Here is a 13448-nt window from a genome sequence, read left to right as displayed (position 1 = left end):
TAAATCACAAATAAATGTAAAATAAATAGCAGTTCTGTAATTGTTTTGGTGACCCTATATGGTTATGCAACAATATAGATATACCTAAAATATACCACAGTGATGGGAAAAATCCCTTGAAAAAATTGTTAAGGTATTTTAGCAGTCCAACAAGTGCAAAGGATTAAATGAGGAGTTTGTAAATCTGCACCTACTAAACTGTTTACAAATTACATCAGCGCTGATTGACAGATTTTAGCTAAAAAAAAAAGAGGGAACTGGAACTCTAACTCTAAAAAATCTCTAATAAATCAACTAAAGAGAGCCATTTTGGTTGTAAAATAAATATGCTCAACCATCCAGCAGCTGCATAATGATGTGTGTGGTTAAATTGTCTGTGTTTGAGTTATAGTATTTTTTTAAAAATATTATGTAATCTTAATCACAGAGCGGCCTCAGGATTTCTTGAATGAAATGATTGTCGTGGTAAAAATGTATGCATTTTAAAAAGGTGTCATTCTAAACATTGGTATTATCATTTTAAATAATACATAACAGTTGACAACATACAGTATAAATGATTAATTGCTGTGCTGTGTGTCATTGATGTCAAATTTCTGCTTAATCGAAAACACAGTTCAAATTTATAGTAGCTATTAGTAGTACCTTTTATTTCAACAGTACAAAGGTAAAGCAGCCTTTTCACTGTGACAGCTATCTGTTGCCATCTTGTGGCAAAAGAAAACAACTCTCAGACACGGTAAAAATATATCACTGGAACCCTGCCGTTTTTCAGTAAAAGGAATCATTTCAGGTGCCAAGGTGTCAATATTGATTTTCATCATTTTTTTGGAAAGAGACATACAAATATTTACTGAAGAATATGTAGAATAAATTATATGCAGCTTATCCTGTTAAATTTCAACACAAGCAAATCAAAGTTTTACCTGTCTTGCGAAACTTCACTGGCATCTTTCCAGCAGAGAGAAGTGCTCCTTGACAAAATTCCACTCAGTGAAACCTGCAAATGCATAAAACCAACTAGTGAAGTGCATATTATCTGTCACAGTTTTATGATAAATAATATGCTAATATCCAGACCTTAATCACTGCCAAAAGCAAATATTACAACCACATACATATAAAACCTTAACCTAATCTTAAATTTACACAATTTTCTCATTGCCAGACAGTCACTTGTCTTACCAACAGTTCAGTAGGTTCATCATAGCTCTGCAAGCAAATGGATTCATAATGTGACTGACACGTTCCTTTTACTGTTGTTGGGGTTTTTTATGATGTTTTGTCTTGTTCTGTTTGTTTGTTTTTACCTTCTGTGAGGCACTTTGTGCTACAAAAAACTGTATGAAAAGTGCCATATAAATAAAGTTGATTTGATTTGATTTGATTTGTTGATCTCGCCTAAAAGCATCAAGCCACTTGATAAATTGCAATATCTATTTAATCAAAATAGAGGTTGTGAGAACCAAGGTGAACGTCTGGAGTACAAAAACAATGGAAGTCATCTGAGCATATCAGAGCAATGGCAGAGGACGAATGAGAGATAAGGCTGCTGACGTGACTTGTTTTCTTGTGTTGCTAATGATAATTAACATGCAAATGAGCCCTGGGAGCAAAACGGGGGCACAGTGGTTCTCTGTTAATAATTACTGTGGAACATCATGGTTATGAATGAGATGTTTCCAGGTGCAGGACAGGACAGTAATTAGGGTTGTGACTAAAGAGCCTGCAACATAGAAAAATAGTATTGGAAAGGTGGTGTAAAAATGGTTTTCTCTTCATTTTGTGTGTGTTGTGTGTTGCCAGGGGATGGTGGTCCATAGTGGGTATATGATCCTAATAAAAAATATTTTATGGTTGTGTTTGGTTGTTGTAGTCTTTTACTCATCCATGTTCTGCATTTAAAAATCCCTTGTTCTACTTGACTTTTTAGTCACTCGTATTCACTGTCTGCTCTTCTTTGTTACCAATGATGAAGGAAAAATAATTAAACCTTGGAGGTGTATTTAACTTTGGGCTTTCTTTTCACCGAAGCTACATTGCAAGTGCTACAACTGAAATAGACATAATATTTATAGTCTTCTAGTTGTTTTGTTGTGGGCATGTCTCGTGTTTAAAAGTTGTATTTATGCATCTGTTTTAAGCTGCTGTGACACATGAATTCCCCTGTTCTGGATCAACAGAGTTTATCTCATCTTGTACAATAATAATGTAATATTCACAATCAATATACAAGTTAGATATTGGAAAGTATACAGGAAACAAAGAAAACAGCTTTTTGCACTTACAATTTAGCAGATTAACAATGAAGTAATCAGAGATGAGACAATACTTTATTGATCTCAAATTCAGAGTGTTACAGCAGCACAATGTAGTGTAAAAGTACTAAATTAATTACCTAGACAAATGGATTTAAGAATGTTTAGAGCTAAAATTGATGAGTATGATGGCGCCATTATAAAAAGCCCTCAAGGAAAAGACTTGCTTAAATAGAGCTCTGGTATTTTGTATCATACCTATAAATAGTAATGAAACTTATGATCTTATAAATGTTTGAAAAATGTTTGCTCTGGAGTAATTAGTGGACTGTAACACTTGGTAAAAAGTAGCAAAGGGGAAATAAAACCAAATGTTATGAGTCTTCAAAGCGAAATATTTAGATCAACAAATATTGTTTTCATTCTGTGAAAAGAAGTCACAGAGTGAAAGGAACTGTTCGAAATCATTCACCTGATGATGAGCATGTTACAGAAGTTCAATTTCATAAAGGACACAGAGGAGCAGTAAAAGCTCACAAGCTGTAAGCATATAACCGGGTTCTGCCTGTGTGTTCCCACTACAGCATTCAGACAAGATGAGGTCGCCAAACTATTTTTTTTTATTCCTTAAGCAGAATAAAAAAAACAAAAAAAAAACTTGGTATCTGTACATTTGGTACTGTAGCCAAACCTGTTGTGATGAGCAGGTTATATGCTTACAGCTTGTGAGCTTTTACTGCTTCTCTGTGTCCAAGGTAAATGGACCAAAGCCATATAACGCTATAATCAGTCAGAGCTATTGTGACAAATTAAAATTAGTGTACTCTTCACTCTATATGTCTATTAAACTGCACCAAATTTGGCAGAAATTATGCATTTTTAGGCATCTAATTGACAGCGAATTGTTGTTTTAACAGTGTGTCAGTGGCTTAAGCAAGTCAAAAGTAAAAGAAAATAAACATAATATCCAGAAAATGCACTTGTATTAAACCTAACCATGGACAATATCATCTTAACGTTAGCTAAACAGACAGTTGAAGTCACACACTTCCCAAGCTAGTTTAACTTGTGTTGCAATTGCCAACAATGTATTTATTTATTTGTTTTTTTTACGGAGTGTTGTATTATAGGTGTTACAGAAAACCTGATAAAAAATGCCATGGTTTTCTAACTAACAGCTATCAGCATTTAAAGTTGCTTAAAGGAAGGAAATTTAAATAAATGAACCTACCAGAGGGCAGATAAACTTTTCAGTGATAGTCTTGGACATGAAACCTAAAGGAAAGGTGCGTGTAAAGCACGATGACACTATTGGAGCGCAGCCAAGTATGTCACAAACTCAGTACAATCAATAATGATACTTGCCAGTGATCCATGATGGCGACTAACTTCTTCCTCACTCACCGTCCGACAGAAGAGCTCTACCTGGAACAGCGACACGCCGCGAAGCGGACATAGTTGGAAATGCAAGTCGTTTAGCTCCATCAACACACAAAGTGCAAGAGAAACAGAAAACAACAACAAAAAAAGACAATTTAAAACGTCCCACACATTCAGAAACCGATCTTTGTGTTAACACTATTTGATACTGATACAACAGAAAATGGACTGGGTGTCATAGTATAATTAAATCTCTACTGTACTTCTCTTCACACACCTACAATGTGCACTTTCCCATTCACAATAGCCGTTAAATCTTTTTTTATCTGCTTTAGGCGACTTCACTCTTCTAAAATAAAGAGTTTAACTACAGCTAATAAGTATTTTTACCCTGTTGCTTTATACAATACCTTAGAGAACAATGATAATTCTAGAGTTGGCTACAACCAAAACGGATTTATATTATGGCTTTGCAAAGAAGGGTCTCAACAAATACCATCAATTTACAGAAAATCTTACTCATTGACAAATAAGCAAATATACAAAATGTGAAATAAAATAAAAACATATACAAGAAAACAAATAGTGATTAGTTCACATTGTCATTGGGGGGCTGATTTGCACTGGGTGAATCGGACTCATGCCCTCAGTATTCCGGAAATAACAGTCAAACACAAGGCAAGTTCTTCAGCAGAAAGCAGTTGATATCTACTTATGTCAACATGGTGCCAATGCCTTGTTCATGTCATGTATTTATACAAGAATAGTTGTTCTAATCAAACAGAAGTTGGACCATTTGAGCATTTGAGGTCATCTGTATAAAATCAGAGGCAAAATGTCAGACAAATATAGCCCTAGCTATTTTGGCATCATGGGAATTTGTTAACATTGGAAGTGAGTGAGGGGATAACCTCTTGTTATATCAAAACTCTTTGATATTAAATTGTTTGCTGTCTACAGGGACATCTAGTGGCTGTCTGCGGTCAAAGCAATCCCATAAATGCATTATCAATGACATGCAATGCGGTGACTATGTCAATATACAGGAAAAAAATCACATACATACAAAAAAGGAAAGCCCACTCCTTCGTAGAGTAGCTGCAGGGAGAATGGAGCTTCAAATGACAACAGGTTTAGGATAAAGCGAGCAAACTGTATCTTTAAAATCAAGAAGACGACAAATTTTTTAGTTTATGGTCATTGTTTATTCATATAATATAGTGACAAGATTCGAGAAGAAAGAGAAGTCTCTGCATGCAGAGCTGTATGTTTGTGTGCATTGTCTTTTTATTGTCTTTTCAAATGCAGGCTTAATGTAATTTGTTCAATACATACTGTGTTTTTGCTGTACCTCAAAACCAAATCATACTAGCTTGTGTTTTTTTCCACTGGCATCAGGCTTTGCTTTCACTCATATCCATATTTCTATTGTCTGTGGAATCCAGAAACGCATGTAACATTTCCAGCACAGTGTTGTTCAACGTCTTGAAAGTTTAGTAAATGCTCAATTTTAACTGTTTTTTCAAGGGTAGGAATATACATGAATGTTTAAAAATGCTTGACTTTCAACATAATCTGGTGTTTCATCTATGCAATCGCTCATACAAACCAGAAATCTTTTGATAGTTGAAAAGAAACAATCCTGTTGTCATATTTGTTTGTCTCCTGGTGTTGAAAAGTCTTGATGAAATCATACAATCAATCATATGAACAGCTGGTAAAATAAACCAAGTGACAATATACATTTATTGCTGTGGATATAAAGGAATCTTGTGGACTATTTTTTGATTGATTTTTTTAATAGGAACAATTTAGACGTGATGATAAAGGTTTTGAGAGTTTAGAAAATGTTGTTAGTACCTTGGAAGCGCTTGAAAAGTGTTTTAATTTTACTCTTTAAAAGCTGTACAAACACTGAAGGAACCTCATAATTTTCCTTTACAAGCAGGCTTGTAATGACAGAGATGATCCATCACTAAACATACAACTATAGTTAAAACAAAGCCTGTAGAGTTAAGTCAAGACTATTTTGTGATTGCTGTCGAACCAACATGTAGGTTTGATGTATGATTAAGAAAACACAGAAGACACTGGATTATCCACTACATGCTTTACTTGATGCTCAAGTGCAACAACAATGACACAAACTAATCCAGTTTAGTTGGAGGCCATCACCTGGAGAAAAAGAAACAAAAAGAGAGAAGAGAATGTTTTAAAATGTTCCACTAGAGGGCACCAGAGTGTCAGCACCTCTTTATCACAACATCTTCACTTTACTCCTCTGAGATACTGAGTAGTTCAAGTTGAAATTTAGGTGGAGATGAAGAGTACTGTGGTGTTTAATTATTTGTATGATTTCATTTAATAATTTCCGGAAGATTTAATTGAAAATGTGGAAAAAATGTGTACTCCTCCTTTTAAAACTCACGTTGTTGATCCAGCTCATGTAGGCGCTGACCCTGGTGAAGACGGAGGGCTTCTTGGGGTAGTTGCAGCCCATGCTGGAGCCGAAGCTCACCACACCATGGACCTCCCAGGAGCCATCGTGGCTCTGGCAGTTCAGGGGACCACCGGAGTCTCCCTAAAGTGGATCAGAGACAGATGTGAGTGTACGGCTGGGATTTAGTTTTACAGGAACTTAGATAAAACTGTACCAAAGTTCGTAAAATAAAATGAATCAGACTCACGTTGCAGCTAGCCAGCTGTCCGTCTCCTCCAGCACAGACCATGTTGGTGGTGACCAGGCTGCCCCACCAGTCATATCTGCTGCAGGTGGCGTGGTCGACCACGGGGAGGAGGGCCTGCTGCAGGATGTCGGCAAGAGGACCTCCAGCTTTAGAAGAAAAGTGAGCAGTCAGATTCAGGGCTGGAGGCAGGACCACCTTATTCAAGGAGTCCATTCTGAAACTTGGTCAGTTTCCATTGAAGAGCAGCTGAAAACGTTTTGAATTCAAGTTTCTTAATGCTCAAAAAGTTTTGTCAGGATTAACAGATAATACAACATCAAAAATACAGCAGGATAATAATGTCACCAGCCAGTTTCCTTTTTACTTTGGTGGGTAGACCACTTACTCCAGAGACGGCCCCAGCCAGTCACGTAGCAGGGAGCATTGTTGGGCAGGACATCTCCAGAGGCGGGAAGACAGGCAGCCTTGATGGAATCAGAGAAGGTGACGGGAGTCGACAGCTTGATCAGGGCAATGTCGTTACTAGAGCGTGAATGCAAACAACACAGTTAGAAACAGAATGCAATAAGCAGGGGTACACCTATATCAGCAGTCTACTATACAGGATGAAGGGAAATGACTGAGCCCACCGGATTCTGTAAGAGTCCCAGTTCTCGTGGACGATGATCTTGGAGGGGCTGATGGCGATGGAACCTTGCTCATTGTTGGAGTTCAGGCTGTGTTTTCCCAGGTACACTCTGTAGGTGCGACTGCTGCTTGGCCACAATAAAACACAGAAACACGGATCAGAGTTGCTTTGATCTGGAATCTATTCGAGGAGTCTTTTTAAAAACACCGAACTTAGTTATAACAAGCACCAATACAGTTACTTATGTTACCATTACATTACTAGAGGACTACTTCTGCTAACACACAGTGTTCATTTAACTCTGAAATTCTGAAGCTGCATTGTGCTTTTTTTGTTTTTTCCTTTCCTATAGTGTGTTATAGGTTCTTGCATGTAAAAGATCTTGAAAGTTAAAAAGGTCAGAGTTCCCACCAAGAGAAGCTCCTCTCTCCCACAGAGAACACTGCTCCTGAAACGCCTCATCAGTAGTCCCGCCTTTAATTCTGTGACATTGTGACATCACACTACTTCACGGAGTCACACATTTGCATAGTGAATGCCTAGCAGTTAGTTTGGCACAGCTGCTCTGGTGTTGTCAGTGGCACTGGGTCAGGCGTGTGTGAGCTGACCAATCAGAGCAGATATTCGAGGGGGGGCCTTAAAGAGACAGGAGCTAAAACAGCATGTTTGAGACAGAGGGGGAATACCGTACTACTGCACTGCACTGTATGAGTATACTAATGTGGGTTTTTTTAGCACTAAAGAATTTAAATTCTAGTCTTCTTTACCCATTCAAAGAAAGTGTAGTAAAGGGCTGAAAGGTGCAGTGATGTTTTCAAATGACAATATCTTTGTTTCCTTGCACAAAAGGGGAATAAAAACATCAACAACAAAAAACATCAGTTTTAGCATCGACTGAGTCACTTTGTCCCCTGTGCCTTATACACCTTCTTGATTTTACATTTCTTTTCAGTCTTACCCAATGCAGTGAGCAGCAGTGAGGACCCAACGGTCGCCGATCAGGGTGCCACCGCAAGTGTGGTAGAAGTTGCTTCCACTCTGGTACTGCAGAGACGCCTGAGGAGGAATAGATGTTGTATGAATTCAGGAAAAAGAGAGAAGACACAGAATCTAAAGGAGAAATATATTAAAGGGGCATACCTGCCAGGGCCAGCTGCTCTCACGGACATCATCTCCACCAACCACCCTGGTGAGGACGGGAGGGTAGGTGGGCAGCCCACAACCGTAGGCTAAGAAACAACAGGTGATTTACAATGGTGCCTTAACATCAGCAGTAATTTAAAAGTGTATTCTTTTTCTATCAAAAATGTTTTAAAGTAATGTTCTTTAGCACTAAATGCGACTCTGTCTAACTCAATATACTCAGTCAGATATCAGACAGTTGTATGTAGAAACACATTTAATTATCTGTTCAGAAAAGTATCCGAACTCACCACCAGCGATACACAAAGCCAAGATCACGAACTTCATTGTGTCTGTCTTCAGCAGAAGTTTAGGGCACCTGCTCCTCCTTATATACTGCTTTTACCGACCTGTTGAAAGGCTTCACATGTGTTGCTCAACATTTGCCTCAGACTGGCCAGGAAAAGTAGGTGGGAAAAATAAATCAACCTTGGAGATAAGCAACCACAGATATCCCCAAATACACCTTATCGTCCCGAGTCAACCTCTGTGTGAACCTCACAGGTGTCTCGCAGGGACCTGAGTCAGTCAGGTCTTTCAACTTTACATTAGAGATGACGTTCGCACTCCTGTGGTCTGAAAATGGTCAGCTCATCTGTATTTCTCTGTTAAAGAAAATAAAAGTGCAATCCTATTGAGAACACACACACATTTCACTTAAAACTTGCCAGGTTTTTACAACAGAAGTCAGTTTCTGCTCGGGTCAACAGGAATTGTGTGTTACATGCACTGTTCATTTTGCATATGAATAATTACAATCTTAAAGACCTGCAAAATATGTTAGTATGTGCTTTTGTATATTGTATATTGATATGTGAGCAAATTAGAATATATATGAATCCCACATCTGTGTTTGAATGCATGGTTTAGACACACACAACACCGCAAATACTGCAATAAAACATGGTTGTTTTGTAGCAGTAATTTTGAGGAATAAATATAATTTATAGATTTTTTGAACTGCTGCCGACACTAAAATCACATATTTAGTCAACTGTTGCAATATTTTGTTAGTGGATCACTGCAGAGGAATCATTGTGTGATCGTTGTAAGAGCAAATAATGCAATCAAACCTTATGAACAGACTGGCTTTTTGGTAGATATATGCGAGGTAACTAGAATTCAGTATTTTAAGGTTCATTTATTTGTTATTTGACAGCAACGGGTGGCACAGCAAACTCTACTAATAACTTTGCACAGGTTAACATTCAGTGTTTTCTTGAGAAATGGAAACTTCAGATAGATTTCTCTGTAAAGGAAATCAGAGGAGGGAGGGCTACATTTGATATGGAGCAAGCCTCTCTGTGTCAACTCCAGCTCTTGATGTTAAGAACGAACAGACTTGGTCAACAAACACATTCAAAATGATACATAACTCCAGGACACACTGGCCTTGACCTAATTTTCCTGGTCATCTGTGGTCATTTTGATGTCCACTTAGCTCCACCTCATCGTTTAGATTTATCAAAGGTACATTTCCAAGTATTCGATCCAGTTTCTGTGGGTTGCATAACATCATGGGAGGTATAAATATATCAGATGTTTTGCTGCAAACTGTGGAGATTCAGACATGATGAAGTTTGTGGTTCTCGCTCTCTTTGTTGCCGGTGGTAAGGATCTTTGATACACAGTATTTTCTCTACCAGCTGAATGCAGATTAACAGTTGTGCACACCCTTTCGCCGTATTAAAAGAGTCCATCTCTGTTTGTCCCCTCAGCCTATGGGTGCGGCCAGCCCGCCTTCGCCCCTCTGGGGACCAGCAGGGTGGTTGGAGGAGTGGATGTCAACCCTCACAGCTGGCCCTGGCAGGTAAAACATGCTGAGTGAGGAGTTTCACTCAGAAAACGAGATATCAGCTGTCTGAAAGACACGTTTTCAGACTGCAGACTTCAAGAGAGTTCAGTAAATTGTAGGCAAATAACTGAAATATACAGTGCAGTATGCGAGAAGTAGACTGCAGACTAAAATTCTCATTAAGCAATGTCAAGTCAGATCATAATCAATTCAAAATCACGGAATAATAAGTGTTGTTTTCCTGACATAACGAGATCATTTTCTCGAGATCTTGAGCTTTGTAAACCAGTTAGTTATAATGAGAGAAACCAAAGATTGTTCCCTCTTATTCCTTATAGCTTAATGTCTATAAGATGCATACGTTACAACGTTAACAAGCATAGCAGCTGATTAAAGCTGAAAATGTCAGATCAAGGAGTACCCTTTAATAAACCAAACTCGCACAGAGCAGTGTGTATGGAATGGTCCATTCTTATGAATCTCATGAAGTCATTTTCTCATGATTGGTTGTCTGGTTATCACGGGAAAACTGAGGAAATAATGTGTTTGAGCCTTGACCAATTAGGCTAATAAGGTAAAAAGTTGAATTGTGTTCACGTGTATGTTGTAGATTTCCCTTCAGTACAACAGAGAGGGCGAGTGGAGACACACCTGTGGAGGCACTCTGATCTCCAACCAGTGGGTCCTCACTGCTGCTCACTGCATCAGGTAAGAAACAGTGGAGCCCAACAGCAATTCATGACAGGGTGTCATAATGAAACACTGACACAAATATCTATAATAGTAATCAGTGACAATCAGGGATCATGCTGTATGGAATAATCACTTAATTATATGATTCATGGACAGTAGATTTGTTCTTGCTAGGAGGATCATATTTTGATATAGACCCCTCAAAACATGGTTGGTCATTGACTAGTGGTTGTTTTTTAATATCTAGAAATGCAATGTTTGAAAGTGCTCTCTGAGGTCATACATCACTGCTTTAAATTCTCCTCTATGTCAACATGCAGCAGTGGCAGGGAGTACAGAGTGGCCATGGGAAAACAGAACCTGGTGCAGACGGAGGAGAGCGCTGTGTTCATGGGCCCCGCCAACATTATTGTGCACGAGAAGTGGAACCCCTTGTTCATCCGGTAAAAAAATCACATGGATATGAACTGCAAGAATACCAGGATACGATCATTTCGGTCTATGATGACTCTCAACGTGTGTGTGTGTGTGTGTGTGTGTGTGTGTGTGTGTTTCCTCTGCAGTAATGACATTGCCCTGATCAAGCTGGAGTCCCCCGTCACCTTCTCTGACACCATAATGGCCGCCTGTGTCCCTCCTGCCGGCGCAACTCTCACCCATGACTTCCCCTGCTACGTCACTGGATGGGGCCGCCTGTACAGTGAGTGCACAGTCTCCTCCCTCAGCTTGAGACAAAACCGGTTTACTATGTGTGTTACAACAGTAAGAAATTTTGACAATTGTAGCTGAGCTGAGCTCTTTACTGCAATTTGAATTAACAGTTTCTTAGTATTTGGGTTGGTACACAGTCTTATTGTAGTATTTGACCACAATAGACAAGTTCTTTGCTTCGATGTATTATTATGAAGTAAATGTTTATTGCAGAATGTAATGTATATAGAATAATGAAACCATCAGTGTTTACATTGGCTCCCTACAAAAACTCCCTATCAGTACACAATTTTTTCTGCCGCCAGGCATGTGTTACCCTGGAAAAGGAAGGTTAACCGGTGATCAATTTCTATTATAGACTAAATGATTGAATAAAGGACAACGTAGACTTTTACTTTTACTTGTACTTTTGATACTTTAGTAAATTTAACATCAGATACTTTAACATTGTAACCATCACAGTATAAATATTTTTATATAAATATATATAATTACCTCTCACTTGTCTTTAACCTGAACTGAACTTGAGCTTGTTTTCATCTCGCCTTCTCACAGCTGGAGGTCCCATTGCTGACATCCTGCAGCAGGCTCTCCTGCCCGTGGTGGACCACGCCACCTGCACCAAATCTGGCTGGTGGGGTTTCCAGGTGAAGGACACCATGGTCTGCGCAGGTGGAGATGGAGTCGTGTCCGGTTGTAATGTGAGTCTGAAATAATTAATGACACATATTGAGACATCATACAGTAGCAACAATGCTTTCTGACAACAAGTGACACTTGTGCTACCTTAACCGGTACATCTGTCATATATTATACAGAAGATGTTTATTTCTGTACCCAAAATGGCACATTTTTCACTTCCATGCACACTTATAAAACAACATATCCATAAAATGTAATAGATGTAACAAAGTAGAATTATAAGTTAATCACCAGAAAAATATTATTTTGATAACTGACAAATTATCTAAATCAGTTTTAAAGAAAAACTGCTGAATATTCACTGGTTCCAGCTTCTCAAATGTGAATATTGGCTGATTTATAGTCGTCTACAATTTCAATTAAATATCTTTCAGTTTTAAACTCTTGTTCAGACAAAACAAGCAATTTGAATCTGTCAACTTCAGCTTTGAGGAATTGTTATTGGCATTTTTCTTCACTTTTCCCAAAATATTATAGACCAAACGATTAATCGGCTAATGGAGAAATAATCTACAGAGTCATCGATAGTGCTCTGTTCTTGTATATTTTAGTCCTGAAATTCTTCTTATGTTCCTACACGCTACTTCCCAAAAAAGTCAGAAACTATCTCCCCTAAAATGCCTTTTTTTGTGAGTGACATTTAGTATTTTAGAGGACTGTTAGAAGTAAACACTGAGAACACTAACTGAGTGTCTTTAAAGGACAAGAAGTACTTGTTAGTTGTTGAATTTGCACACTGATCACATGTTTTCTGTCACATGAATCAGGGAGACTCTGGCGGCCCTTTGAACTGCAAGAACGCTGCTGGTTCCTGGGAGGTTCACGGCATCGTTAGCTTTGGCTCCGGGCTCAAATGCAATTTGAAGCAGAAGCCCACCGTCTTCACCAAAGTCAGCTCCTACGTCGACTGGATCAACTCTGTAAGCCCCTGAACCTCTCAGTGAAACACTTCAGAGATTGAAGTCTGAAAAACTACAACTGTCAAATTTTTATTTGCGTTATTTCAATGATAGCAATAGAAAGAATATGAACTGATTAAAACAAATGATCAATGTCTTATTGCTTAAAACATGATGCACTTAATCTAACATGTCTTATCTTCTCCTCTACAGAAAATGGTGGCCTACTGAAAGGACGGGCTTTCAGGATCAACACCACTATGTGCACATATCAAATAAATAAAATGTGGAGCTGTTAATGAAATGAAATAAAATGTCAAGATTTTGTGTTATTCAATGTTTTGTTCATGTTTTGTCTTAGTCATCAGGTTAGCAGCCTCTCGAAAATATGTAAAGCAATAAAGCACAACAGAATCCTGAGCCTTAAGTTTTATAAGTGATTCTTAAATAGCAGAGATGGGTCCAATGTTCGCAGATGGGAGCAGCGATGGGAAAACCCTATCACCAACCACA

General features: G+C 38.4%; 2 protein-coding genes across 2 annotated transcripts; one reads left to right on the top strand and one right to left on the bottom strand.

Moving 5' to 3' along the window:
• Positions 1 to 5733: 5733 nt before the first annotated feature.
• On the bottom strand, positions 5734 to 8508 carry LOC141000026 (chymotrypsin-like elastase family member 2A). Its single transcript, XM_073470640.1, has 8 exons — positions 8387 to 8508; positions 8094 to 8182; positions 7912 to 8009; positions 6955 to 7077; positions 6711 to 6847; positions 6326 to 6471; positions 6067 to 6219; positions 5734 to 5813 (listed from the first exon to the last, which is right to left on the bottom strand). The coding sequence occupies exons 1-8, from the start codon at positions 8421 to 8423 to the stop codon at positions 5796 to 5798; spliced, it is 801 nt and encodes a 266-aa protein (XP_073326741.1). The 5' UTR covers positions 8424 to 8508; the 3' UTR covers positions 5734 to 5795.
• Positions 8509 to 9673: 1165 nt separating this feature from the next.
• LOC140999161 (chymotrypsin-C-like) lies at positions 9674 to 13272 on the top strand. The gene is made up of 8 exons (XM_073469438.1): positions 9674 to 9745; positions 9854 to 9945; positions 10541 to 10638; positions 10944 to 11066; positions 11187 to 11323; positions 11890 to 12035; positions 12804 to 12956; positions 13149 to 13272. Exons 1-8 carry the CDS (start codon positions 9706 to 9708, stop codon positions 13164 to 13166), a joined length of 807 nt encoding a protein of 268 aa, XP_073325539.1. The 5' UTR covers positions 9674 to 9705; the 3' UTR covers positions 13167 to 13272.
• Positions 13273 to 13448: the final 176 nt, after the last annotated feature.

This window comes from Pagrus major, chromosome 7, assembly GCF_040436345.1.
Source record: "Pagrus major chromosome 7, Pma_NU_1.0".
NCBI lineage: Eukaryota > Metazoa > Chordata > Actinopteri > Spariformes > Sparidae > Pagrus > Pagrus major.
Note: the sequence above shows the minus strand (reverse complement) of the source record. Positions and strands in the feature narration are given on the sequence as shown.

Bases quoted from the DNA above. Each gene is read 5' to 3' on its own strand.
- LOC141000026 (XM_073470640.1), bottom strand. From the start codon at position 8,423: ATGAAGTTCGTGATCTTGGCTTTGTGTATCGCTGGTG. The intron at 6,848-6,954 runs GTGGGCTCAGTC...TTCACGCTCTAG, and splicing joins TGGGACTCTTACAGAATCCG to TAACGACATTGCCCTGATCA. The intron at 6,220-6,325 runs GTGAGTCTGATT...GATCCACTTTAG, and splicing joins GACAGCTGGCTAGCTGCAAC to GGAGACTCCGGTGGTCCCCT.
- LOC140999161 (XM_073469438.1), top strand. From the start codon at position 9,706: ATGATGAAGTTTGTGGTTCTCGCTCTCTTTGTTGCCGGTG. The intron at 10,639-10,943 runs GTAAGAAACAGT...GTCAACATGCAG, and splicing joins ACTGCTGCTCACTGCATCAG to CAGTGGCAGGGAGTACAGAG. The intron at 11,067-11,186 runs GTAAAAAAATCA...TTTCCTCTGCAG, and splicing joins TGGAACCCCTTGTTCATCCG to TAATGACATTGCCCTGATCA.